At 36.1% G+C, this 27336-nt stretch overlaps 1 protein-coding gene across 1 annotated transcript in view; it reads left to right on the top strand.

Annotated features, from left to right (window-relative positions):
• Nucleotides 1-27336, top strand: part of LAMA2 (laminin, alpha 2) — a 293272-nt gene that overhangs the window by 228380 nt on the left and 37556 nt on the right. Inside the window, exons 35-42 of the mRNA XM_011997459.1 lie at nt 2908-3051; nt 4069-4202; nt 6271-6430; nt 10108-10232; nt 14202-14364; nt 15038-15182; nt 23290-23428; nt 25471-25482. Coding sequence (XP_011852849.1) covers nt 2908-3051; nt 4069-4202; nt 6271-6430; nt 10108-10232; nt 14202-14364; nt 15038-15182; nt 23290-23428; nt 25471-25482 — 1022 coding nt within the window. The remainder of the gene's footprint in view (nt 1-2907; nt 3052-4068; nt 4203-6270; nt 6431-10107; nt 10233-14201; nt 14365-15037; nt 15183-23289; nt 23429-25470; nt 25483-27336) is intronic.

The raw sequence follows: 27336 nt of genomic DNA, 5'->3' as shown, positions 1-27336 counted from the left end.
AGTGCTGGGATTACAGGCGTGAGCCACCACACCCGGCTCTGTCTGCTACACTTTGACAACCCCCTTTTCAACGCACTAATCATGGCATCCCCTGGTTTTTTTTTTGGTTTTTGTTTTGTTTTGTTCTGTTTTGTTTCGTTTACCAGGCTTACCTAAGCAAGGACTGAAATTCATTCTGTGACCAAATGATCACGTTACATTTATATTCAGTCATCTCTTCTCTAAATAATAACTGAGGGATATTATTCAATTGTGTTTTGTTTTGTTTCGTTTTGACATAAAGTCTCTCTCTGTCACCCAGGCTGGAGTACAGTGGCGCAATCTTGGCTCACTGCAACCTCCGCCTCCCGGGTTCAAGCAATTCTCCTGCCTCAGCCTCCTGAGTAGCTGGGACTACAGGCACGTGCCACCATGGCCAGCTAATTTTGTATTTTTAGTAAGATGGAGTTTCACCATGTTGGCCAGGATGGTCTCAATCTCCTGACCTCAGGATCCACCCACCTCAGCCTCCCAAAGTGCTGGGATTACAGGCATGAGCCACTGCACTCAGCCTCAATTGTGATTTTAAACAAAACTGATTTATTAAGAATTAAACTAGCCATAATACTGCCATAGGGCCAAGCTATAAAGCGTTTATGAAATAAAAATGAAGTAAACTACATATAGTCACTTTGACTACTAATTCAGCCCCATCAGAATTGGATATGCTTATCTGCCAGGGATAATGCACTATTCAGTTCTACTCATGAATTCCAGTCAGATCTTGATTTCTTGTTCGCTTTGATCTTCTTATGATGTCAATGGTACTTATAGCCTGCCTCAGATATTAAATTTTCTCAATGCCAAGGTCTTCTCTGATAGTGATTTTGGTTCACTTTCAGCAAATTGCTAAAAAATCACTACATCTGACACCCTTTCCTGAACATTAAAAATATCTGAAGACCATATTTTTCCGCCTGCCCTCTACTGTGCTGTCTTTCTCTTGCTTTGCTTTATTCTTTTTATCTCTAATCCCTTGGATGACCCTTGGTATAGCTGCCATTCTATCACAGAACACCCTTTGCCAACTCCCATCGCTCATCTGCTTTGCCATGTTAACATCCAAGTAAAAATTGTACATTTCCTACATTGTTTTGCAATTCATTTTCACTCACCTACTCTCAACACTGTATGTAGAAGGGAAATTCCCTGATTTGTGAAGTGGGAACTAACTTCCCAACTGAAAACCACCCCATCCAGAAGACTGTCTCCCTAGGACACAGAGCAAACACTCTGGGGACCTTAGATGGCCCCAAGTCCTGCACCCAGCAGTTGGCAGGCTGGCCCCACCTTTTTGGGGAAGGCAAGAACAAGAAAGTGGTTTAAGCAGCAGGCTTCCTGGGATGTCCAGCCCCAGGCCACCACACTCAGGCCCTCCAGGAGTCACCCTTCCTCAGGTGGTGGAGGAAACAGCCCCTGTTTCTCTCCAGAGCACAGTTTCCTCTTTGTGGAGATACAATTTGTTTAGCAGATCAGGTGAGGCAACAACAATAAACAAATAAATGACTTATGTAGGTCTGTGGGAGACATAACAGATCTTCTGTATCCCTAGAAGTCTCAAACCTGTATGAATTTACCATTGCAAAAATCCCTCTTTAGTCTTCTCTTTTGAATCCAACCAATTTGGCACCCAACCTTTGCAGTAAACTTTCATAACCCTTGGAGAAGGGCCACAGTTCTGCCCGTACTCAAACCCAAATGAGACCCCTGGAGATACCTCCTGGTGTCATGATCATATGGAGGCTGTTTTGGTTTCTAGGCTATCTTGTTGGGAGTCTGCACAGCCCTTCCATAGGGGTAATGATAATGCTAGTTCGTTTTCTTCCAAATGTGCAAATTACACAAGTAGCACAAAATGCTAGAAGAAATGAAAAAATGAAAATTCACGGCTAGTGAAAGCCAACAGGGCATTTGAACAAATGGCAGAGAGAGGTTTTACATCTTCCTCTGTCTCTGCCTCTTTCTGGAGTGCTGTCAATGAGCAAAGTTACAGATTCTCTCTGAGTCCAAGCAACTATTTTGCTATCCTGAAAGTAACCCTTTGATGGTGATTTTCCATCTGACCCTACAGAAATTAAATCAAATAATCAACTAGTGTTGTTTATGATTGAAGGAGGGCTATCTAAATGTAAGTAAAAATTGATATGAATAGTGTTACTCTATTCATATAGGCATTCCTTTTTTATCAATTTATAGTAATTTTTCAGGTATTTTTCAAAAGAAAAGGAAGCTATTAAATACATTAGTAGTGATAGCCATTGGAAATTATTTCCAGTTCATTTCCTGGCAACTTCATAAAAAGGTATAATTTATTCTGAAATGTGTGTTCTGAGTGGAATGATTAATATTCTTCTTACTGTTAGAACACCTAGAACAAAATCTATTTGTCCTCTTTCAACTATGAGAGCATGGGAGGGTTGGTAATTTCCTCTTGAAAACTGAAAGAAAAATAGTTTCTTAGTTTAAGTGATACCAAAACTGCTGAAATTTCAATTGTAAAATTTCACTAAACAACCTAATGAAGATCATTCTTGTTAGTTCCATGTAAAATCACCTTCCTAAAATGTTCCCATATTCATAATGGAGAAAGGTATGATGGTAGCAAATTGTTAGTTGCATGCTTCAAAAAATAGTATGATAACAAGACATGGAACTGTGAACAGCTCATTGGCAAAATTCTAGTGGAAAACTGCTCTTCTGTGCCCTCATTAATGAGTATAATGGTGTCTGCATATAGGCATTTAATGATACTATTTGATGATAGAAAATAACTTCAAAGAAGAAACAATGATGGCTTTGTGGTTGGAAGCTACTTCAAACTTTCTGAGAGATTTACTCTTGGTTCTTTGTACCTTGTTTTTCTTAAAGATCAAAGTATCTGTGTCTTCGGGAGGTGACTGCATTCGAACGTACAAGCCAGAAATCAAGAAAGGAAGTTACAATAATATTGTTGTCAATGTAAAGACAGCTGTTGCTGACAACCTCCTCTTTTATCTTGGAAGTGCCAAATTTGTAAGTCTAATATTCAACTTTTCATTAGGCTGTGTATGTGTCCAGCTAGAGGTTAATCCAAAAATGTGTAGAATCCAATAACATGGTCCCCAAATGGTCTAACATAGGCGTTCAGATTTGAAAACCTCAACATCTTACCTCACAAAATTCTGAAGTGTCAAATTAAGTTAGAAGTCAAATGAAAGGAAGAAATACAGTATTTAGTCACATTTACCTTCATTTTTCAGTATATCATCATTTCTGTTAAATTATACTTATAGATCCAGTGATTTAAGAACGCTAATGAGAACAAAGCTATTTTACTTACTTCTTATTTGTTTATCTTATTTACTGTTCAAACTAAATTACAATAAACTCTTCTGTTAATGAAATGAAAATAGCAAAGTGTGTACTATTTTTTTTAACCAATGAAAACTCTGCTAACTTGTTTTGAATTTATGACCTGAACTGAAATAACACAGATTATATGGACAAAAGCCCACCCATAAAGTTCTAATTTCTTCCATTTGAACTATTAGATTTTGCATGCATGGGGATCTTCCAAAATGAATATGACTTCTTAACAAATCAGTCATGGTGTAAGTCAATATTTGCCATTTGGGTAAGGAATTCTAGGTCAATTTGAGAAATAAAATCATAGCTGCCCCCTCAAAAATGTCAGTTTCCTTGGTGAAAATAATAATGGATTCTAAATTTAAATATTTGTTTTTATCTTTACCACAAGTATCAGAGTGATAAAGGCTTTGGTCTCAAAATTAGACTTAATTAGAATTGGTAAAATTAACAAACATGCCTGAACATTATGGACTTTTTTTTTTTTTGCTTTAAGGATACAAAAATAAAATATTATTTTAATAACGTATAATAATAATTAATATTATTTGACAAGTATTATCATGAAACTCCTAATTATTTCACATGTCTGCAAATGGCACTTACTGAAAATCACTCTGCTTGTCTCCTCTTTAAAGGTGCTTTATATCTGATATCTCTTGTTTTTGTATTTCTCTGAACTAGATTGACTTTCTGGCTATAGAAATGCGTAAAGGCAAAGTCAGCTTCCTCTGGGATGTTGGATCTGGAGTTGGACGTGTAGAGTACCCAGATTTGACTATTGATGACTCATATTGGTACCGTATTATGGCATCAAGGTAACCAACTTAATAAAGATTAAGATAATTAAATGATAGAATTTTGAAGTAGTTTCCCAGTTTATAAGACAACTCCTATTTCCATTTCAATAAGGTAGCTGTGTATGTATGTAGATACATGTGTATGAATTGTATATGTTATACGTATACATGTCTGGGAGTGGGTATGTTTGTCGTACTTGTTAGGAACTGACAAATCTTCCAGGTATTGACCAGAGGAACCAGTCCATTTCTGACCCCTTTATCTTGTGTCTGTAGGAATTTGGGGGCGTCGCTGTCTCAGGCTTCTTATCTCACCTGAAAAAAAGTACCGTCACTCATTCTTATGCAATACAAGCCAAAGCATAAGAGCGTCATTATTGCCTGTCTTTGGTGTACACAGTTCCTCTTTTAGTCTACATAGCCACCATAGAAACATGCAGTATCAAAACGCTGAAATTCATATGTAACATATCAGGTCCACCCTACTTAAAATGGGAAATAATCGAGAATTGATTCAGTTATCCTATCTTTGGAGCTTTAATGCAATTATCAATGTCTAGTACGATATCGATTACTTATAGAACTATCCCTGTCTTCAGCACTTCCCTCATTATCTCTTCTTGTTTTCCCAATTCTCAACTCCCTGTTAAACCCAAAGCAGCTAACAGTTGAGAGGTATGGTTATGGGCCTAGGGCTGGGCATGAAGCTGATCGGAGATAGAGAAGATATAAGGAACTGGTAATCGTTGACTCTGGGTGATAGATACGTAGAGTTGCATTCTGTTTGTAGATACTTAAGTTTTTCCATAATAAAAAGTTTAAAAGAAAGAGCCACGTTCAATGGCATGTGCTGTAGTCCCAGCTACTTGGGAGGCTGAGGCAGGAGGATCATTTCAGCCCAGGAATTCAAGGCTGTGGTCATGATGATCGTGCCTGTGAATAACCACTGCAGTCCAGCCTGGGCAACATAGCAAGACTTCATCTCTTTAAAAAAAAAAAAAAAAAAAAAGTTATAAAAAAATGAGAAGCAATATTTTTAGTTCGTTTTAAGCAAGTTTTTCAGCAAAAGTGTGTGTGCATGTGTGAGAGAGAGAGAGAGTGACAGAGTGCTTGCATATTTAGTGGTGTTGAGGGAATTAAGTACTTAACCGGGTTTAAGGACATTTATACTCATAAAGTACAGTTCTTCTTTCAGAAAAGATACATTCTGTTAAAGAAAGTGAACCTTATTTGATAAATTCATTCTTTTGTTACCATGTATTTCACTTAACACTGCATCCTCAAAGATAAAAAGATTACCAAAATGAGACAGCAGGGAGAGAAATATGACACCGAAGTTTTATTATGACTGCTTGTCTCCAAAGAGAGACCAGATTTTCATATTTAACAGCTCATGGAAATCAATCACTTAAAAAAGAAAATGAAATAAAATGATAATAGCTTTCAAAATTCTGTTAATTGAATTTCAAAGTGAACTTCTATGCAATTTGTACACTGAAATCTGAACGGTGGATATCGTACTATACATTAAGATGCTGTGCCAAACAATAAAAGATATACCATTCTAGGAAGACTACTTCAACAAACTGGGATCCAAGATATTATAAAGAATTTTAGGAGAAATCTTTCAGCTTATGATGTGGAAGGGTGGTTCATTTGGGGTCCACTTGCTGAATTAAATTAAACAAAATGCTGAAAGTAATATAAACTTGCATAAATTGTATGTGTTGGAAAATAGTAAATTACGTAAGCCATAGGAAAAAGACTTTCCACTTAACCAATAGCATTTCCATCAATTAACTGCTGCTGTGTCATTTCATGTCAATGAACACACACAGAATCAGGATATGGTGGTCACTGGTTCTGGTTGAAACTGATGTGAGTGTTCAGCCAAGATCAGACTCTGAGTATTGATTTGAAATCTAATGAATTTGGAATGTTAGAAACTAAACAGCCAGTTTTCTCCTAAATTCTTAAAAACAAGTCTCTGCATTTTGTATCTTTTAAATCTGGAATTACCAGAAATGTGATGCATATTACATTTTCTGTATGTTCCTCCCCTTCACTTCAACACGTACCCTTGAAGAACTGGGAGAAATGGAACTATTTCTGTGAGAGCCCTGGATGGACCCAAAGCCAGCATTGTACCCAGCACCTACCATTCGACGTCTCCTCCAGGGTACACTATTCTAGATGTGGATGCAAATGCAATGCTGTTTGTTGGTGGCCTGACTGGGAAATTAAAGGTAATGTGTTCATCCTCCTCCTGTTCTATTTCATCTTTGTTGACATCTCTTGACATAATTGCTTCAGGAGAAGGTATGATAAAGCTCTGTAAAACTTGACCACGTTTTACTTAACTTGCATTTATGAAAACATGAATTTATTTTGAGTAAGAATTTTCTTCTTTGAAGATTCAACCTGGAAACACCATATTTTTAAGCCTCTGTGTATTTTTTTAAACAGCTGTTGTTTTGTCTTTATCTGTGGCATCAGTTTTGTGTATATTCTTGTTTTAGTTGCCTCAAGAGCCAAGTGTTTTTTAAGTATACCTGATCTTCTGAAACGATTTATGATTTATAGATATGAAGTGCTATAAAGTTCATACTCACATCTAATTAAAAGATTTATGAATACTTTGGGAAATATCACAGGAGCTATAAGCTTTCAAAACATGATCTGGTTTAAAGTTTTCAAGTTGCTCTTATTCTTATACGGTGATGCACTTAATATTCATAATTGCTTCATGACAGTCCTTGCGCATTTCAAAATGCAGAAAGCCTGCCTTTTAAAGAAGGTTGTGTTGATTAAATGGAATTAGGTGTTGGGAAGCCACTATGGGTGAGATGCAGGAGCACAACCAAATATAATGGATAATCCTGGGGTTGTCAGAATCATTCTGGGATGAGATTAGTCAGAAAATGTGAAAAGCCAGGGTGACCCCAAATTTATGAGGACTCAGCCTTCATATAGAATGAGGTTATTTTATTTGCTTTGAGTATGAGATGTGACTCTAAAGTATGAGAACTGATTCCAAAACCACATGCTGAAGTTATCCTCATTTCTTAGAACTTCATATAAATGTATATGGTACATAGTTACATATAGTCATATTATCAACTTTCTGTCCTTCACAGATGGATAAATACGGGGACAGCACACAGTAGTACAAAAGCCATGAATTTTGAAATCAAATCCAGGTTGAATTTCCTTCTCTTCCACTTACTAAAATATGACCTTAGACAAGTTACTTAACCCCTTGGGCTTTGGTTTTCTCAACTAGAAAAGAATGATAAAAATATCTACCTTGCTTGCATATTGTAGGATACAATAATACATTTTTTAATATGCTTATAACTCTTCCTATATGTTAAGTAATGTTCTCAGTAGTTTACATGAATTAACTTGTTTAATTTTTACAACAACCCCAAAAGGTATGTCTTAGTCCGTTAAGGCTGCTGTAAGAAAAATACCCTGGGTAGTTTATAAAAAAACAAACATTTATTTCTCACAGTTCTTGAAGCTAAGAAGTCTGAGATCAAGGTACCGGTAGATTTGGTGTTTAGTGAGGGCCAGTTTTTCATAGAAGGAGCCTCCTTGCTGTTCTCACATAGTAGAAAGAGTGAACAAGCTCCTTTGGACCTATTTTATAAGGGCACTAATTCCATTCATGAAGGCCCTGCCCCTCACCACCTAAAACTCACGTCTCAAATGCCCTGCCTCCTAATACCATCACTTTGGTGGGTAGGATTTTAATATATGAATTTTGGGAGGGACACAAACATTCACACCACAGCAAGGTAGATACTAATATTCTCCTCATTCTATAGTTAAGGAATCTGAAGAAGAGAGACGTTAAATATCTTGACCAAGGTCACACAGTAATTAGCAGAGCTGGGATTTGAACACAGGTTAATAGGCACAATAGTCTTCACTCGCAGCATCTTGCTTCACTGCCACAGTGAATAGTGAGATTGTGTGTATAAAATATATGGCGAATAACTGAGATGTGGTCATCACACCTTAAATTGTACCTTAATAATTATTATGCAAATGTAATTGGCACAAAAGCAGCATTCTGTCAGTCTCAGAAAAAGGAAGAAAACATGAACAAATGAAATCTACAGAAAACCTTAAGAAGTCATTTTGGCCAAGAATTTCAAGGCTCCTGCCACACCAGAATATGAACCAAAAGCTGCAAACAACTAAATGAACTTGCTGATGAGAATTCAAATGAGCAGGAAAATCTCTCAAATATAGCTTTTCAGGATGCGAGAAGAAGCAGAAAGCAAGCAGAATTCACAAGTAGAATAATCAATCTCTAGAAAATTAAGAGGTTCAGACTGATGACAGAGCATTGCAAGGACGATTCCAATGTGCAAGTCAGGGGCTCCGCTCAACAGTCTTTCTATGCGGCTGTGCAACACGTGGTCACAGCAGTAGGAAATGTACATGTTGATGGGTTTAACCTAAAACTATAGCAGTAGGCCATACCATACAGCCTAGGTGTGTAGTAAGCTATACCATCTAGATTTGTGCAAGTACTGTACACTCTATGATTTTAACTATTCAGTAACTGATTTTACTATTTAAAATTTTAACTAGTCAGTAACTGTTTTCTTACATGTGTTCTAAAAACCAAATGAGTCAATGCACTGTTTTTCCTAGATAATTTGAGTAACTATGGGTTCACTTTGGCACAGAGTTTTTAAAGTTATAGGCACCAGAATATAGTACAGTCATGTGTCACTCAGTGTCAGGAATACATTCCAAGAAAGATGGAATTAGGCAATTTCTTCAATGTGCAAACATCATAGAGTGTATAGTACACAAATCTGGATGGCACAGCCTACCACACACCTAGGCTCTATGGTATAGCCTACTGTTCCAAGGCTACAGCCTGTATAGCATGTTACTCCACTGGATACCATAGGCAATTGTAACTCAGGGTAAGTATTTGTGTATCTAAACATAAACAAGGTACAGTAAAAATACAGTATTATAATTTTATGGAAGCACCATCATATATGTGATCTGTCATTTACCAAGACATTTGTAACATGTCAATGCCAAAACAGTTGTTTAAATTTACAACAAACTTCTCTAGGAGGGACCAGGTCATTCTCTTTCTTCATGATTGTGCATCAAGCCTAAGACCTTTCCTGTGAAAATGACACCAGGATTGAATTTGTTCAGATTATTTATTGATTCTCTGTTTGACTCCAGGCCCTGTGCTGTGTATACAAGCAAACAACACCAACGTGGTCTCTTTTCTTACAAAGTTGCTTACTTTTTCTTCATTCCCTTGAACTCGAAATCTTCTTGGCTGTGAACAGAAATTAAAAAATTTAGAACAGCACTACCATAGAGTGATTTAAACAAGTGCTTTTACAAAATCTCTTCTATGTCATCAGCACGTACCCTTTCTTCAGATCTCAGGGGAAAAATCTTTGTGTATGCATGGCCCAAATTTGCCCAAAGAGAATTAGGTAGGAGCATTAGCATTTATTGAACACCCTCTGTATGTCAGGCACTGAGATTGGTGCCATAAATAAATTATCTAACTTTATTCTTACAACAATTCCGCATTGCAGACAAAAGAATAGAATTGTGGAGAAGGTCAGCAGTTTACCTAAAGTAAGAAGCTAGGAAGTGTTTATTTACTGATGATGAAAACTGGTATAGCAAAATGTAATCAGCATTCATTGATTACATAGTTGAGCTTTTCCCCTGTTGTAGACTCATCCTGGAGTAGCTCTAAGGATATAGATAAAATATGATGAAAAGATGAATATGTACATATGCCAAAATATCAGAAAGAATGGATAATGATCACTTTAGCTTCTGCTGATAACTCTCATGGATAAACCAAGATTATTTGTGAAATTCCAAATTCTAACAAATACGGTATTTCTTTCTGCAGAAGGCTGATGCTGTACGTGTGATTACATTCACCGGCTGCATGGGAGAAACATACTTTGACAACAAACCTATAGGTTTGTGGAATTTCCGAGAAAAAGAAGGTGACTGCAAAGGATGCACTGTAAGGTTAGTTGAGATGAGGACTCTCCCAGATCTGTCCTGTGCATAATAAAAGCTTCAATTTTTATTGCATAATATTCTATTATCATGTGGATGATGTAGAGCAGGTTTGAAATGATTATGCTCAGAGGTGGAATTACCCCAAAACTAATGAATCTTCAAGTCTCTGCCTGCATTTGCGCAGGCATATTTCAAGCCCTGGGAGGTACACTAGCAGTACATTTGCATAGTCATATGTTTTTATAAAATTTGCAAAGGTAAGAAATTTTGACTATAATCAGTTAAGTTTCCACTCCAGTGTTCCTTCATGTTGAGGGGTGTTTTAGTGTCTGTGAGTAACTCATTGTTACAATTTTTTTTTTTTCCTAAAGAGAGCTTTCCCCAAACTGATTAAGTTTCAGGTCTTGCTGAGCATGAATTCACTCTATTTATGTTTATAACAAAATTAGAACCCCAGCCCAGGTTTTATGGGTTTTTTTTATTGACACATAGGATCCTACAAGTGCTTCAAGTGGAAACCTATGGGATTTAATGATTCTGCTTCAAGAGAGAAGGAGAACAAGAGGCCGAGATAGTCCAGGAGGAAAGTTCCTAATACATGTCCTCAATTATAAGATAGAGGGTAGAATGAATAGGAATTTGAAAATATTTAACATCCTATCATACTAAGCATGTGTAGAGAATAAACATTTTTATATAAAAATGAATAGAGGATATAAAATATTTAGCTAGAAGTAGAGGATTTCTCAGCATAAAAAGCTTAGAGCCCACTGATCACCCAAGCCTAAAGCAATTTTATTATATTAAATTAAAATGATAAAACATACTTTAAATACCTGCAGACTTAACATGTCATAACAGCAACTCAGAAACCATTAAGTGCTAAGGAGTTTGTGTTATTTTCCATTTAAAGGACATACATATGTTTGTAGGACCCAAATCCTAGCAGAGTACACTTCACATTTCCTTCTCTACATCTCTACAGTTTTATAGAAGAAAGTGGCCCCAAAATATTATCCATCTAAAAGTCTTAACTTCCAACTCTTTGTTTTCTTTCTGATATCATGGACTTGTCAACATGAAATTGAGGATAGTTTGAAAGCCTGACCCATTCATTGTTTAAGATGATTTTGTCAATAATCTTCAACAAAATCTAACATGGAAGGTTGTCTGTAAAATTCTTTCAATACATGAAAGACAATGAAGCCCATATTAATATTCTGCTACTCATAAACAAACACCTTTTCCCTAAGCATTTTTTGGTAAACTTCTAAGTAGGATTTTCAAAAGCCTATTATCAACAAAACATCTAAGGCATTTAAATATCCGTTCAGCAGTGCATGTCATGTGAGACTGAACATCACTAATTAACAATTCTGCAAAGATTTTGCGCTTCAACATATAAAGCATTATGCTAATTTCTGATAAGAGTATTCCTGTATATACATAGGGTGTTTTGTAGGTTGCAGAGATTCATACTTACAACTTCCTGATACTAGAATGAATACAGCCTAGTCCTGGCCATGAAGAGACATCACCAAGAAGGGAGGAAAAGACAAATATTAAATAGTTCAAATATCAGGCGTAATACAAATCCCTTTAAAAAGACATTTTCAGAGTATACTATGATTGCCCACATCAGATTAAGGGCATCATGATCTGCTTCATGGAGGAGGTGACGTTTGAAATGGGTCTTGACCTGAGGTAAGAGTCCAAAAAGAGGAGACAGCAGATGAAATGTGAAGAACATTCTAGTTCCTGAAACCAGTAAGAGCAAAGGGAGGAAGAGTGGGAAGCTGGAGTGTTTTTAGAAAAGAACAAGTGTGAATCCAATCATACAGGACTGGCAAATGGGAGAATGATTCGGGTAAGATGCAGTGGCTACATAGGTTCATACACAGTTCTTCCCAGCATAATCATGATTTCTTCTCTACCCCATAATGGTAGCTGAATGCAAAGTAAACCAACATAGCTGAAGACACCAACCTCAAAGTACCGTGCCACAACACAGCCTGTCCACAGTGCCCATTCACCCACATGCCTGCCTTCTGCATGATTTGGCCAAGCACTCTATCTTGGAAATGTTCATGGTCCACATCTTTTCTGTCATTGTGCATTTTTGCCCCATTGCTAACACTTGGCAGTGTCAAGCCTTCTCTTACCCGTTGTCATCAAATTGTCTTCGCATTTTCCTTTTAAGGTGAAGTGATATGTATACTGAAATAATCCTATATTTTTTAATGTTTTAGTGTGTCATTTTGAGCTGTGCTAATACTTTGACCAGGATTGTTATTGTTTTGTGAGTTCTCTAATTACATAGTTGTGTAAGTTTTTAGCAGTCGGCCCCAACCCTATTTTCCCATAAGCCCCGTTATTTGTTAGAATAATTTTTATAGAACTCCTGGTGTGTGTTTGTTCATTTATTTGTTGTTTTCAGGAAAACACTTATCACATTTGAACATAAAGAGCAATCATTCCTACTAAAGAGCAGGAGTGATTTTTATGGAGAAGATGTAAAAATGAGGCTAAAAGAGGTAGACTAAGAAAATGTCATAAAGACCTTAGAATGTCAGTTTTAGAAATTTGCATTTATTCAATAGTCAGTAGAAGAGATGAAATTGTTGTTATGCTTTAGAAAGAGTAATCTGTCAAAGATATTTTTGAAAGTGTATCTTATTTTTCTCACACTTCTAAAATTCACATTAAGATTAAAGTAAGGGGAAAAAAAGCTGCTACAAGTAAAATGTAGTTAGTTGAGCATTGAAATGATATTTTAATAGACTAAGTCCCAATAGTCACCTAGTTCTTGTTAACTAGAGTTACATGTGGAAGAACATAGTTGCTCCAAAATAGCATAATTAATCTGTACTAACTTTACCAGACATCAAAGTTCAAAAGAGAAACAAAAGGCAAGTTAAGAAGCTTAGTGTTTATTAATTATGAAAGAGTAGGTTTTCTTTTTTAGTAAATGTATTCATAATGAATAGGATAATTCTATTCTATGTCGAAATATTACAGTATATACCTTGAAGGACTCATATTTTTTCTCATCCCATAGTCATCAATTCAAAGCCAGACTTATTTTGTTTCTCCTAGTGTTTGCTAATGAATTAAATGAAGTGGGGGGATCTACAGCTCTGCGTTTAGCCACTCCCAGCCCACAACTCTTTCCTGCAGATATCTCCACAATCGTAGTAACATCAGACAGATAGATAGGTAGATAGAGAGATACATAAAAATAGCCTCATGCTTGGAAAAAATATTTTAAATGTTGTATTCACAAGACTTATCTTAGATATTCATTAATTATGCACCCAATATTGATTAGACATATATTCTTTGTGAGGCAATTTGCTATACTAAAATCTTTTTCATCCCACAAACATCAACTGGATTCTAGGATCCAAGTACTGTACTGTATGTACTAGATGTTTTGAGTTTGTGCCTGACATGGGACCTAGCCCATAATCTCTTAGATGGTCTCATGAAACTTACATTCTAGTGAAGGAGACAGATAAAAAACATACAAATAAATACAGGCCTCCTTCATTGTCTGAATCTAATTTGTTCCAGAAAAACTTGTTGAAAGGCAAATATTGAGAGTAGGATCCTATATAAAAGAAATGTAATAATGTATTCTCAGCCCATCCAGAAACCCCACCACTTTGTCCAAATACCACTAAGACACCCTTAGGCTTCAATATAACTATCTACTACCAAGTACTTCTACAAAACATAAAGCACTTAAAAAAACTGATGACTTAGTTATTGCACACCTCATGAAAGGTGAGAGATGGTTTTTACTTATTCTAGCACGGTGGCAGTAGAGATGGAGATATGTGGATGGAACGAAGATGTATTTAAGTTATTTCCTGCCCTACAACAGCCTATAATCTCACTGCTATTCAATGATGTGTTGAATAATGACAGACCAAATAGATATGATATGATTCACGTGAAATGTCTCCTTCTCAGTCCTCAGGTGGAAGATAGTGAGGGGACTATTCAGTTTGATGGAGAAGGTTATGCATTGGTCAGCCGCCCCATTCGCTGGTACCCCAACATCTCCACCGTCATGTTCAAGTTCAGAACATTTTCTTCGAGTGCTCTCCTGATGTATCTTGCCACACGAGACCTGGTAAAGATCATGTGCATAGCAGAGTTTCCATGATTGAAAATGTGTTTGCTTCTTTTATCATTTATTGGTAAAATTATCAGTTATTTTCTAAAAAGCTTGGGATGGCTGTCTGGCAGCCAAGAATGGGTGATACAGATAGTGCTTATGTATTTTCACTAATAACTTTAATCACAGATACAATTTAATTACTATTTATTTTCAGTACAGCTCCCCACATAATCCTTTAAGCAATATATCCGGTAATAATTTTTCCCAGCATGGAGCCATGCAGCAGCAAAATGCTTCCTTAATCTTCTTTCAGAGACCTAAGTTGAAAAGGGGATTCTAAATATTCTTTGGCCTCATTGTTTTCTGGTCAGTATTTCTTAATGAATTCTTTCAGGGAACATACCTTTTGGTTCACTTAATATGTTTTCAAATGAACTCACATTTTACTACTGTAACAAAAGGGTATGTCTTAGAAATTTGGTTGTGACCATTTGCATCATAATTTCACAACCACAGAAATTCAGAAAACAGTAACACCAATTCTATTTTCAGAATGGATTTCTGTAGCAGAGCGACATATTCAGCAATTTAGCCACAAGATCCTAATATAAACCCCACAAAAAAGCGAACACTCATCTATTTCTCTGTGTATCTAATCACTGGTGTATGTTTACTCTATTAATAGAGAGATTTCATGAGTGTGGAGCTCACTGATGGGCACATAAAAGTCAGTTATGATCTGGGTTCAGGAATGGCTTCTGTTGTCAGCAATCAAAACCATAATGATGGAAAATGGAAATCATTCACCCTGTCAAGAATTCAAAAGCAAGGTGAGTTTTTACAGTAATAATGCAATATGGGCCTTAATCATGCAATCCAGAGTGCACATGTACCTGATCAAGAGGAAGACTCCATCTATCATTTTAGCTACTCACGGGTTCAGTGAAAAATTGATACAGTCATTTTTTTGGCTTAGATTATAGGTGATTTGGGTTAAACATGACTGATTGAAGAGCCAAATGCTTCTCTATCATTTTCTTTTGAAACTGAGAGCTTAATTTGAAAGCATAAAACTGTCTTACAAGTTGCAAAATTATATCCTGTAATATGTTTGAAAAATGTTGAGTGCTTTTCTTTTCTCCCTATTCTGTCAAGATGTTTCCTTTAAAGCGGCCCACAATGGAATCTGTAGGGGTGGTAGGGCATAGTTATCAGTTCTTTGCTCATTTAAATTGCCAAACATTTGTATGCGTGCAAGTAAATAATTGATCAATAGTAACATGACATGGTTATGATTCGGGGACATTTTAAAACACTTCCCCAAATGTTGTTTTATCTGATCACATAAGCAGGTATTTTGTTCCAGTGTTAGAGAAAGTAAAATATACACTCAAACTTTTATGTAGTCACAGACATATATATAAAAGATCTCACAACCAAGACAGAAATCCAAGTCTATTGGTTCCGAGTGTCATGCTATTGCTTTTTAAGTATATAATTGCACTAATTCTGTGTAGTATGGCGTTACCAATATCTGCAAATGAAACTTCGTTACTTCTGCTAATATAAACAGACTTAATTAATGTTGCCAATGCCAGTGTGACATTTCATGAAAATTTAAATTTAACTTTGTACCGTCTTTCATTGCTGCATTTAATACATATCTGCCAAGCACCTTCTAAGTTCCATGTAAGAACTAAATGAAGTTCTAAGTTCTTGCCTTCAAGGAACTTGCATCAAATTGGGGAGACAGACAAGTATCAATGGTTAGAGGTTAGAGAGCTAATTTCTCTGATAGAGATGTGTGTAGCCAGCTAGCAATCTCAGAAGAGAGACACTTGAGTCAAACAGACAGGTCAGTTTCCACTGGAGTACCCCTGAGGCACAAGCTGGATGAGGAGTTAGCTGGATGAAAAGCATGTATGGACATTTCAGAGTAGTGAAAGTCGTGTGAAAGCCTGGAGTCATCAGAGAGCATAACACATCCTTTTCCAGCTGCATTTCCAACAGGAAACTCTAGAGAAACCCCTCATATGGGACAGAAACTGGCTTCACAATTCTTTATTTTGGAGTGCTGCTGCATACATTGTTCCTGTGTAAGAGAGGCACAAGGCACATTTGCATGTCAGAAGCTCTGTGTAGTTAGTTGTTCAGTAAGAAGAATGTTTCGCTGTTTAACCCAGCATTTCCCAAATTTATTTAATCAGAGAAATCCTTCCATTCCTGTAATACTAGCATTCTGCTGAACACACTCTGGCGAATGCTTTAGTAACTACAAGTGAATGCATAGCCTACATGGATGAATGTTGGCAGGAATTTATCAGTAGGGGCCAAGTGATGACAGAACCAGTGCATAAGAGGACATATGAGCTAAGTGAGTGAGTTTCAACTTTATCCTGAAAGCTACAGGGATACAGAGAACACTACGAGTTTTAAGAAAGAGTGTGATATCATAAGATTTGTGCTTTAGTAAAGTTTCTTTAGCAGCAGTTTGGAGATGTGTAGCAATTTAGGATGCTACAGAGTCTGGTGAGCCTAGTGTCTCCCCACCAACTTCTCTTCTATAGTAGTAGAATAATAGATTTGAAGAAAGAAGGAAAAGATGGATATGCATTATAAAAGGAAAAAAGACAACCTAAATGTCCATCAACAGATGATTGAGAACAAATGTGGTACATATACACCATGGAATAATATGCAGCCATAAAAAAAGAAGGAAATCATGTCTTTTGCAGCAACATGAATGGAGCTGGAGGTCATTATTCTAAGTGAAATAACTCAGAAACAGAAAATCAAATACCACGTGTTCTCACTTACAAGGTGAGAAGCTAAACAATGGATACACATTGACGTGAAGGTGGAAACAGTAGACACTGTGGACTCCAAAAGGGTGGAGGGAGGAAAAGGGGTGAAAGTTTAAAAATCACCTATTGGGCTGAGCGCGGTGGCTCACGCCTGTAATCCCAACACTTTGGGAGGCCGAGGCGGGTGGATCACAAGGTCCGGAGATCGAGACCATCCTGGCTAACATGGTGAAACTCCATCTCTACTAAAAATACAAAAAAATTAGCCGGGAGTGGTAGCAGGCGCCTGTAGTCCCAGCTACTTGGGAGGCTGAGGCAGGAGAATGGGTGTGAACCCAGGAGGCAGAGCTTGCAGTGAGCCAAGATAGGACCACTGCACTCCAGCCTGGGCAACAGAGCGAGACTCCATCTCAAAAAAAAAAAAAAAAACAAAAAAGTCTCTTGGGTACAATGTTCACTGTGGGGGTGATGGATCCACTAGGAGCCCAAATTTCACTCTTGTGCAATATATCCGTGTAACAAACATGCATGTGCACCCCCTGAATCTAAAATTTTAAAATAAGAAAAATAAAGACATTGAAAACACTAGGCTGAATTCTGAATTGGCTAATGCTATAAACTCTAAAGATAATAAGATGCTTGGTTAATGTATAGTGTAACAAACAGGGATAAAATGATTCAACAACTTAGGAGAACAATTTTTAGAAATGGTCACCTTGGAAATGCTAATTTCCATGATCAGTCTGTTATCTCAACTTTTATTCTATCCAATAAAACAAATAACCAAAAGATCTGTGCTCTGAATCAGTGTTAGTCAAAGGTCAAGTTACAGAATTATATAAATTTGAAAGTAGTTAAAAATATGTTTTAGGTTTACTGTAACTCCAACATTCCATCAATTCAGAAAGTTCTTCCCCCAATAGGTCTAATTTTTCCAGATTTTACTAGAGCTACTGTTACTGTTACTTTTACTACTCTGTGGTCCAGAAATCAGAAAGAACTTTCCTTTATTCCAGCCTACTCAGTATCTTCTGTTCCATTTCTGGTTTCTAGTTCAATGCTTTTGACACAGTTGGCTGATATCTTCTCATTTTTAAGTCTTCTCCTTGGTTTTCAAATTGACTCTAGACTCACATTGCTTTTTGCCTTTCTGAATATTCTTGTCAAATGCACCAAGCAGTCATTCTCACTTTTATTTTGGGTGTTAATGACATGAATCATCCTCCTTACTTCTCTAATGTATCTCTCTGGTGTCACCATTAAAAAGAAATTAAGTCCTATGAAGTTCAGTTGTTCAGAATTTTGATTCTCAAATTAGACTGGGAACATCTACCTTCTCCTGCCCATGGTTATTACCCATTCTCTATTATTTCTGGTGTCTCACCACAAATTTCTCAAATCAAACAGATGTAATTTTTTATTATAATAAAACTATAGCTGTTCTGTTTTTCCACATGCATTCTCATATATCCAATATATTTTCTCTGATACTTTTAAAGTATTTTATTACTATAGCAGGTCAGTTAATATGTATTAATTTTTCCTTATAAAAAGAAAAGCATTGAAGCCTCAATGGGAAAAGCAAATATTGTAAACAAATAATTCACAAAAGAAAAATGCAGACTTCTTATATAAAGTTGAAAAATGTAATCTCAATAGATTACAAGCATATGGTCCTTGACCTGCAGTAGCATATCCAAAGATCACACTTAAAGCAGTAAAATCTGAATTTACTTACTACCTGCTTTGATAAAAGTAGCTCTTATAGGACACATTTATTAAATACCAACTATACATCAGATACTATGCTGGATCAGTGAAGATGCGTAAGGTTCCTACCCTTGAGTGACTTACCTGCTGCACAAGTAGCAAATTACCGTATCGTTAGGATACAGTAAATACCAAGGGAGATACTATGGAGGGAGAGAAATAAGGCACTACCTGAGCCCTAAGGCGTTTTTTTGGTTGTGGGGGTAGGAGAGGTGGAAGCAGTTGCAGGGCGATCCAGGCCAAAAAGCATCATACGAAAAGATAAAGATGTATAAAAACATGGATTATTTGAGCAGATGTTGCAATCAGTTTGAATTACTGGAGTTTACATTTCAAAAGAGTGATAGAAGATAATGCTGGGCACGTTGGCAAGGGCCAGATCACAGGAAGCTGTTTAAACTATGTGGAGGAGTTTGCAGTTCATCTTGATGAACTCGATTTTAAGTAGAGATGTGACAGGGTAATTTCGACTTAAGTATATTAGTCGAGGTGTCAATTGACATCAAAGAAATGCAGAATAAATCCACCATATGATACCACTACACAGTTATTAGAATGACTGAAATTAAAAAGACTGGCCATACTCAGTGCTGGCAGAAGGTGGAGACACTGGAACTCATACACTGCTGCTGAGGATATAAAGTAGGATAACATTGGAAGAGGCTGGCCATTGTTAAAAGACTAAATACACATCTTCCATACAAACCAGTCATTTCACTCCTAATTATTCACCCAAGACACATGAAAGCATATTTTTACACAAAGACTTGTACCAGCATGCTCACATTACTTTTATCTGTGTTACTTAAAAACTGTAAACAACTCAAATATCCATCAGCAGGTAAATAGATATACATAAATTGTGGTATACTCGTACTATGGAATACCAGTCAGCAATAAAAAAACAAGAAAGTATTAATATAGGTACAAAATGTATGAATATCTAAATAGACAGACAAAAAAAAAGGCAAATTTAGGCAGACAAAAAGAGTACATTTGTATAAAATTACATGGAAAATGTAAACTAATCTATAGTCACAGAAAGCAGAGGGATGCTACTTGTGAATGGCATATGTAGGAAAAGGCAAAAAGGAGGGATTACAAATGAACATAAAGAAACTTCCGGGGTGATGTATATGTTCATTGAGTGTGGTGGTGGTTCCACAGGTGTATACATATCTCCTAAAGCATGTAGTTGTTAAATTGCATGCTATAAACATGGTTTAAATTATGGCATGTTAATTATTCCTCAGTAAAACTGTCTTAAAAGTAGAACAGATATTAAAGGTATTTTGGAGAAGAAATTAGTGAAGCTGTTGATTGATTAGATGCGGTGAGGAAGAAGTCAGGATGATTCTCTAGTTTAGTAAATTGGATGGGGGGTCATAATACCAACAATAAAAAAGTAAGTTAAGTAATACAGATTTGGGAGTCAGATGATAATTATTTTGATTTGGAATGTTTAGCTTTAAGTACTCAAGGAAAATATAGATGATGGTGTCTCACCTGTTGAATGTGAATTTTTAGGCAAAAATCAGGTCCAAGCATACATACATTTAAGTCATCAATACATTGTCAGTAGATATAAACTTGAGTTTGCCCAGATGGCTAAAACCTGAGATGTGGGCAAAGGAAGGGATATTATAAAACATCAACATTTTAGAAGTGTTCAAAAATAGATCCCGTGGTAGGAGATTGAGAATGAAAGGTAAAAAAAAAAGCCAGAGAGCTTGACATTGTGGAAGCCAGAAGAAATTTCTTATAAGGAAAGAAATGCTAACAGCATTAAATGTTTCATAGACATGGATTCAGATAAAGATTAAAAGGACTCCACTGGGTTTGGATATAGGGAGGTCCCTGAGGACTTTAGCAAGACCAGAGTTCACAGAGTAATGGGGGGGGAATTGAAATAAGGCTCCAGCAATGTGGATCATTGCTCCTTTTCAGTGACCAGATTACTTGTTTTACAGAATTATTCTCAACTAGTTGGCAAGAGCAGTGTCCCTTGAAATTCACGTACAGTCCTTCAGGAGTGTTCCCCATCTTCTTTGAGTCAGTTACAGAACCACAGTCCCTGACACAAGTGTGCCCTATCCCCCAAATGCATCAATAAGGAAGCAAAGTTGAGAACACTCAATTAGATTTTCAGTGGATCAAGAAAGAGAAAAAAAGAGTAATAGCCAAAGTAAAAACACTTAGCTTATAACAACTCTGCATTGATTATAAAATATTTGTTAAGTCCCTACTCTGTCTATTACTTAATAAAATCCTGATTTCCCTACCTACTTATAAATCACATCTGAATCCATCAACTGTGAAATTTTGTGTTAATAGCCTACTTTTCTATTCTGTAAAGAAAAGAAATAGGGCATGAAATAAAAGCAAGCATTAGCATTTACTAGCATTTCCTGGTAGAACCCACTTCATCGCTATCACTCATGAAGGATAGAGTAAAGTACTTCCTTTAAGTCAGTAAAAATATGCCATCCTGTCTCTCTGCCAAAGTTACCTTTTGGGCCAGTGAATTTCAATTCAATTGTGTTGCTGCTCTTTAATCATTTTTTCTTAGAATGATCTCTAAAAATGCATATATTCATTCATGGATAAGGAGGAAAACTACCTCCAGTCACCAGCTTGCCTGTGATAGAGAGGCAGAATCTCATTTTCAGACACCATTAAAATACCCACCAGGTCTGCAGAAAGAGACTATTTTCATCTTCCAGTCAACAGCCCCATATGAAAATGTCTTTGCAGATCTAGATAAAAAGGAATGTGTATGAAAAAGTCTTGAAAACAGTTTTATAAATCTATTTTCTTTTAGCCCCCAGTCCAGTCAAGGAGATATATGTGTATGAAACTAATTATGTATACAAAAATACTAAAATAGGTGTGTGAAAGTGATTCAATTTTAAAATCTTAACATGCTAACTATATTTAGTAGGACAATTATTTTAGGTATTTTTCTTGTTCGCTTTTAAGTCTGGTTTGAAGTGTTCATTGGTTTGTGTATTTGATTTTGGTCCTTTTTTAATAAGGCAATTGTGTTTGATTTTACTGAAGATAGATCTTTTTGAAATGATAGAGCTATAAACTTCAAGGGAATTTTGGAATTCGATGTTTCTCTGTGTTTTCCAAAGAACATTGATTCTGAAAGATGATGGGTGGAGTGAAAATAATATTTCATGGTCAAATAAATTTGGGAAATACTTTTCGCTCTATGTCCTTCTCTAGGAGCATTGCATTGCATATTAGCATACCGAAAGATCTGGGCACTCATAAAATTAAGAAGATAAATGTTTAACTTTGTATAACCCAGTATTTGTCATATTTATTTGAGCCAGGAACATCCAAGAAACCAGCATCCTAAAAAATAAACATTTAGAAATTTCCTTAGAACCCATTGGTTCAAATGCCCATTTTCAAACCCTTGCTAATTCGGATCCTACATCAGACAAAGGTTTAGAGGTCAAATGTGTCATCTTAAGGAACTGATGTCAATATGCATCAAGGATGCATATGAAGTAGTTAAAGGCTGGATCTAAGGAACTGTGGTAGAAAAGCATGTAATTCAGAAGAAACCTAGCTTGACCCCTAAGAAGGGAGCGGTAGTGAGGGGGATCAATGAGATAAGGAGTTACTGTCTGCTTTCTAAACAATGTAGTTTGAACAGAGAAGTTCCTCGTCTTTCCTTTTTTCTGTCTATTTCTGAATTCTTATCTTCATCACATTAAAAGTACCTTGAGAAACCCAAAAGAAAAGCAAGAAGGCATGACGACTATACCTCTGTCACAACACTTAACATCCCAGTCTAAAATGTAATTTATAGTGGATCTGGATCCCACAACTTCTGTGTACAACACCCCCTTCCACTTGAATGTACAACCAGATTTTACCACAGTAACACTTTGCAGATGAGTCTAAATCCCAGTAGTTTCTGTGGATAGTGAAACTTAAAGAGCCATAAATTAGACATGCTTCTAATTAATTATCTGATTCCTAATTAGATATCTTTGTTATTTAGCATTTTTTAATCTTGCTTTATTTACTAACTACTTATCTAGATTATGGAAAACTACATCAAATGGATCTTTGATGTCCATTTATTTTTTTTCTCTTTTATCTTCATTGGTTTGCCTTCATTGGTGTTCCAGCTATTATTTTCATGCTCTTTGGGGGATAGTTTAATAATGTATTTTATTGATGTTGTTTCTGTAATTATTAAATTGCTAAATATAGTGCAAGTGCTTGAGAAAGTCAATGTTAATTCTTGAATTAAACCAAATTTGTCTTGAAGTATTAATGATGATATAGATGTGGTTGATATTGCTCAAATAAAATGTTAAATTTTCTATCTCCTTTATAGCCAATATATCAATTGTAGATATAGATACTAATCAGGAGGAGAACATAGCAACTTCATCTTCTGGAAACAACTTTGGTCTTGACTTGAAAGCAGATGACAAAATATATTTTGGTGGCCTGCCAACGTTGAGAAACTTAAGGTAATTTAGTTTATAGGTAAAGCTAAGGATTAAGTTTTAATTAAATGACCACTTTGCTCACTAGAGTTCTGAAGCTTAATTACAACAGGAATGTCATATAACCCTTGGTTGCAGAAAGGCCTAATCAAAAACATCATGTTGCATGTTAAAACAACAACAGGATTTAGAAACCAAAGGACTAATTTGGCATCTTTGTTGAAGAGATGGATTGGAGTCACTGTTTCCTTTATATGCACCTGCTGAAAAGAATTATGAAAGTAATTAAAGGTAGAAGCCAGAGTTGAATGTGGATCTTGTAATTGCTGTTCTTCTTGTACATTCACTGGAGATAATGGCACTCTGACATTGCTTAGTGTTCTGAAAATTAGTCAGTGTTCCAGGATGCTATGAATATAACCTATTTTATTGCTAAGCATTAGCATCATAATGGCGTATTGGAGCTTTCCCATATGCCTAATACAAGAACTATATTAGTTGTTCTCATGCCCATGCCAACATTTTTTTTTTAATTTCACATATGCTTTTTAGCTAGCAGTATGGGGAGACACATTTGCTTCCGAATTTAGTTAGTTCAAAAAATAAAGTAACTAAAAAATGTCAGAAAATACTCACGTGCTATGTAGTTAATTTACTGCTCATTATAAAACATAAGATAGTATATAAGGATGGTACTTGGTGCTCCATAAATGTTAATTAAACTCTAATTAGAATGGGATTAATTGACTTGGTTAAACCATAAGAGTTTATTACAGACTACCATGTTTTTAATTTTTTTGTTTTGTTTAATTAGTTTGGTAGTTTTTAAAGGGTATAAAAGTTCTGTCTAGGTTTTCTACTCCAAAAAGACAGATTATGATTGGAAAAATCCTGGAATAACTGAAAAGTGTGATGGTCAGTTATTTTCATATTTCCCAAATGAGCAGTGAAGGTTCACTCTCATTCTATGACAGCTAGAGTGCAGGCTGAAATTTCTTCTCCCCAAATCTAAACTCATAGACGAAGCAACTGTCTAATTATCTGATGAGCTTCATGGTGCAAATAAATTGGCTCTGCATTCATTGTAATGTATTTGTGTTAGAAAAATAAATTTAAAGTGTCAAGTCAGAAAAACATTACAAATCAAATTTGAATAGTACCACAGTTATTACCTAGAAATTCATTTACTGGACAGTCATTCACCAAAAGTTTGTTGAGTATCTACTATGTGACAGGCTCCATACTAAATACTAGGAATCCAGTGGTTGTTCAGATCTAAGATTTGCTTTACAAGATCATTAACTCTATATTATTGAGTGAATTAAATACAGCCAAACTAAGGTTATTCAAATCTAGCTTCGTTTATTCTAGTAATGATTTTAGTGATCATAAAATAATTTTTAGGAATTATCTATAAAGGCGTGCCTGTCAAATTCTATAAAATCTTATAAATCTGAATCTGTTAAATGAATCTTTATCACTAAAATGTTTTTACTTTCATGGTACAGCATTGCATAATTACAGTATAGTATTTCCATAGTGTGGTACATTATTTCAAAACAGCTGTTAGAGAGATGTTTGTGATAGATAAAGGAACCAAACATTCATAGTTACCTGCTATTTTGCCTGCAGACAGGTTCTCAATATGACAAAGTGCAAAAGATGTGGTAAACAAATTATTTTTACATGCATTGTTAAGCTCAAGCTCTTTGAGAGGCAATATTTATAAGCCATTCATGAACACTACAGAATACTGACATTGTACATTTCCCATTTATTAGATTGATAAGAACAAGTACTTTAAATTCATATTTCAAAGTAAAAATTTTCCAAGTTGATGGTGTGCGCTATGGTCATATTTTGATTCTAATTTCACTGCTGTCAAGGGCATATGTCTATTTTTAGTTCTGTTGGAGCTTTTGCATTTCTTTCCTTTGTAGATTCCTGTGAAATGATCTTTTTAAAGATTTATGATTTAAGTTTATTGTTTTACTAAATGAAAATGTAATTATAAGTAAATTGTTTTTATTTTTGTGTTTTTTTTTCCCCTCTTTCCCGTTACCTAGTATGAAAGCAAGGTAAAATTTAAATTTATGCATGCCTTCTTCGAGTGCATGGGTTGGGTAAATGTGGCTTCTTAGATAAAGCAGCCGTGCAGAAGCAGAGCAACACCAGTACAGCTTTGTTCATAGTATGTTTCAGGAGCAAGCCATGCGCTCTGTGAGAGTTCTCCTGCTGCCCCTTGCTGGCCAACATTCTGCTGCTTACCCACCATCAGTTGGGCTGCAATTTGAGTTGTCTCACCAGCAGTGATGAGATTTGCTCTGCTCACTTGTTCAAACATCTGGGCAGAGTGCCCCTGGTAACCAGCAGCACACACTCAAAAGGCAGCTGGTCAATTTCTGGTACACAGTCTAGTTCTGGGGAACACAGGAAAGTGGACTCTTGGGTTGAACCCCAGGCCCCGGCCTCCCTAGTGCCATGCTGTCTGCTGAAGAATCAAACTGTGCTCTCACATGCTTACCACTGTCTTCTTGCTTTTTGCAGGCCTGCAGATATGCAAACATTTACACAGCCTCTGCACCTCTTGTCCAAGCTGTTTATGTATTGACATGTTTATTTAAAACTAGCTATGGTGCCAGATGAAAGAATCTCTGGAAATACTATATTTAAAATAAGTATTTGCGTTAATAGTAAAGAAGTGTGAGATAGTTCTAGCTTCTCAGGAGCATTTTAATTCTTACTAGCATTAGCAGAAAAGCTGTGAGCAACGGGCCTCCATAAATGGCTGACCAAACCTCGAAGATGTGCAGGGCTGGTATCCTCGGGCTAGAGCTAAAGCCTGGTGTTTTGGCATTTCAGAGCCCAGCTGTGCCAGATTTCTGCAAAGAAGATAATAAAGCCAAACTGATCCAAGAAAATTTTAAAACCAAGTCTAGATTTTTAATGAAAGGAATAGAATATACAGAAATGAAAGTAGGGGAAAATAAACCATGCGTTTTATCATGATTCAGTTGTAAGACCACCTGTGCTATGTTTGCTGAGATAGCTAAAAAGTGAAGGCTGGTTTTCATGGAAATATATGTTAATAAAACTCTGGGATGGCACTGTGTAGGTTTGTAATTTTGCCTTTGAGTGGTGACCCTCAAGAAACAGAGACCCGTGGTTACCATTGAGTCCGGTCACCTTATGTGACTATTTATCCCCTGTAGTTGTCCTAATATTGAGGTTGCTAAATCATATTTTGGAATGGTTCTTTGTGTTTCCATGAAACAATGAACTATATAACTTATAGGGGTGATTTACTTTATTAACAAGACCTCTGAAAAAAATGGTGATAATTCAGTCTTTCCATAAGGAAAATATGGAAGCAAGTGAACACTGTTAATGAAATTCACCATTCTCTTTGCATTATGCAAGAAAAATATAAGCGAAATTCTCGCCCTACAGTTGGACATGTTCTTTATAACAACCAACTGACTGAACGAAAAGAAAACCTTGAGAACAAGGAAAAATTATCAATGAAAATAAAGAAGTTCCAGAAAGGAGTTGGGGGTGGAAACAGACATGAAATAAATCACCTGATATATACTGCCAAGGTCTGATTTGTTTTTCCACTTGTTTTTTCTCATGCCATGTGTTTTTCATTAAGATAAAAAAAGGAACTTGGCATCATGGGACAATGAGGAGAGAATTAATCATCACCCTATCAACTACAATATATTGATGCCGACTAGACAGTTTTTACCGACGCTGATTAACACCACATAAAGAATTATCTTTTTCACTTCTATATAGTTTCACTATTCAAAATAGTAGCCACAAGTCACAGTAGCTATTTAATTGTAAATTAAATCAAATTAAATAACAATAAATATTCAGTTTCTCATTGAGACAAGCTACATTTCAAGTCCCAATAGCCACGTGTGGCT

Source organism: Mandrillus leucophaeus, unplaced genomic scaffold (genome assembly GCF_000951045.1).
Source record: "Mandrillus leucophaeus isolate KB7577 unplaced genomic scaffold, Mleu.le_1.0 Scaffold1144, whole genome shotgun sequence".
Classification (NCBI taxonomy): domain Eukaryota; kingdom Metazoa; phylum Chordata; class Mammalia; order Primates; family Cercopithecidae; genus Mandrillus; species Mandrillus leucophaeus.
Note: the sequence above shows the minus strand (reverse complement) of the source record. Positions and strands in the feature narration are given on the sequence as shown.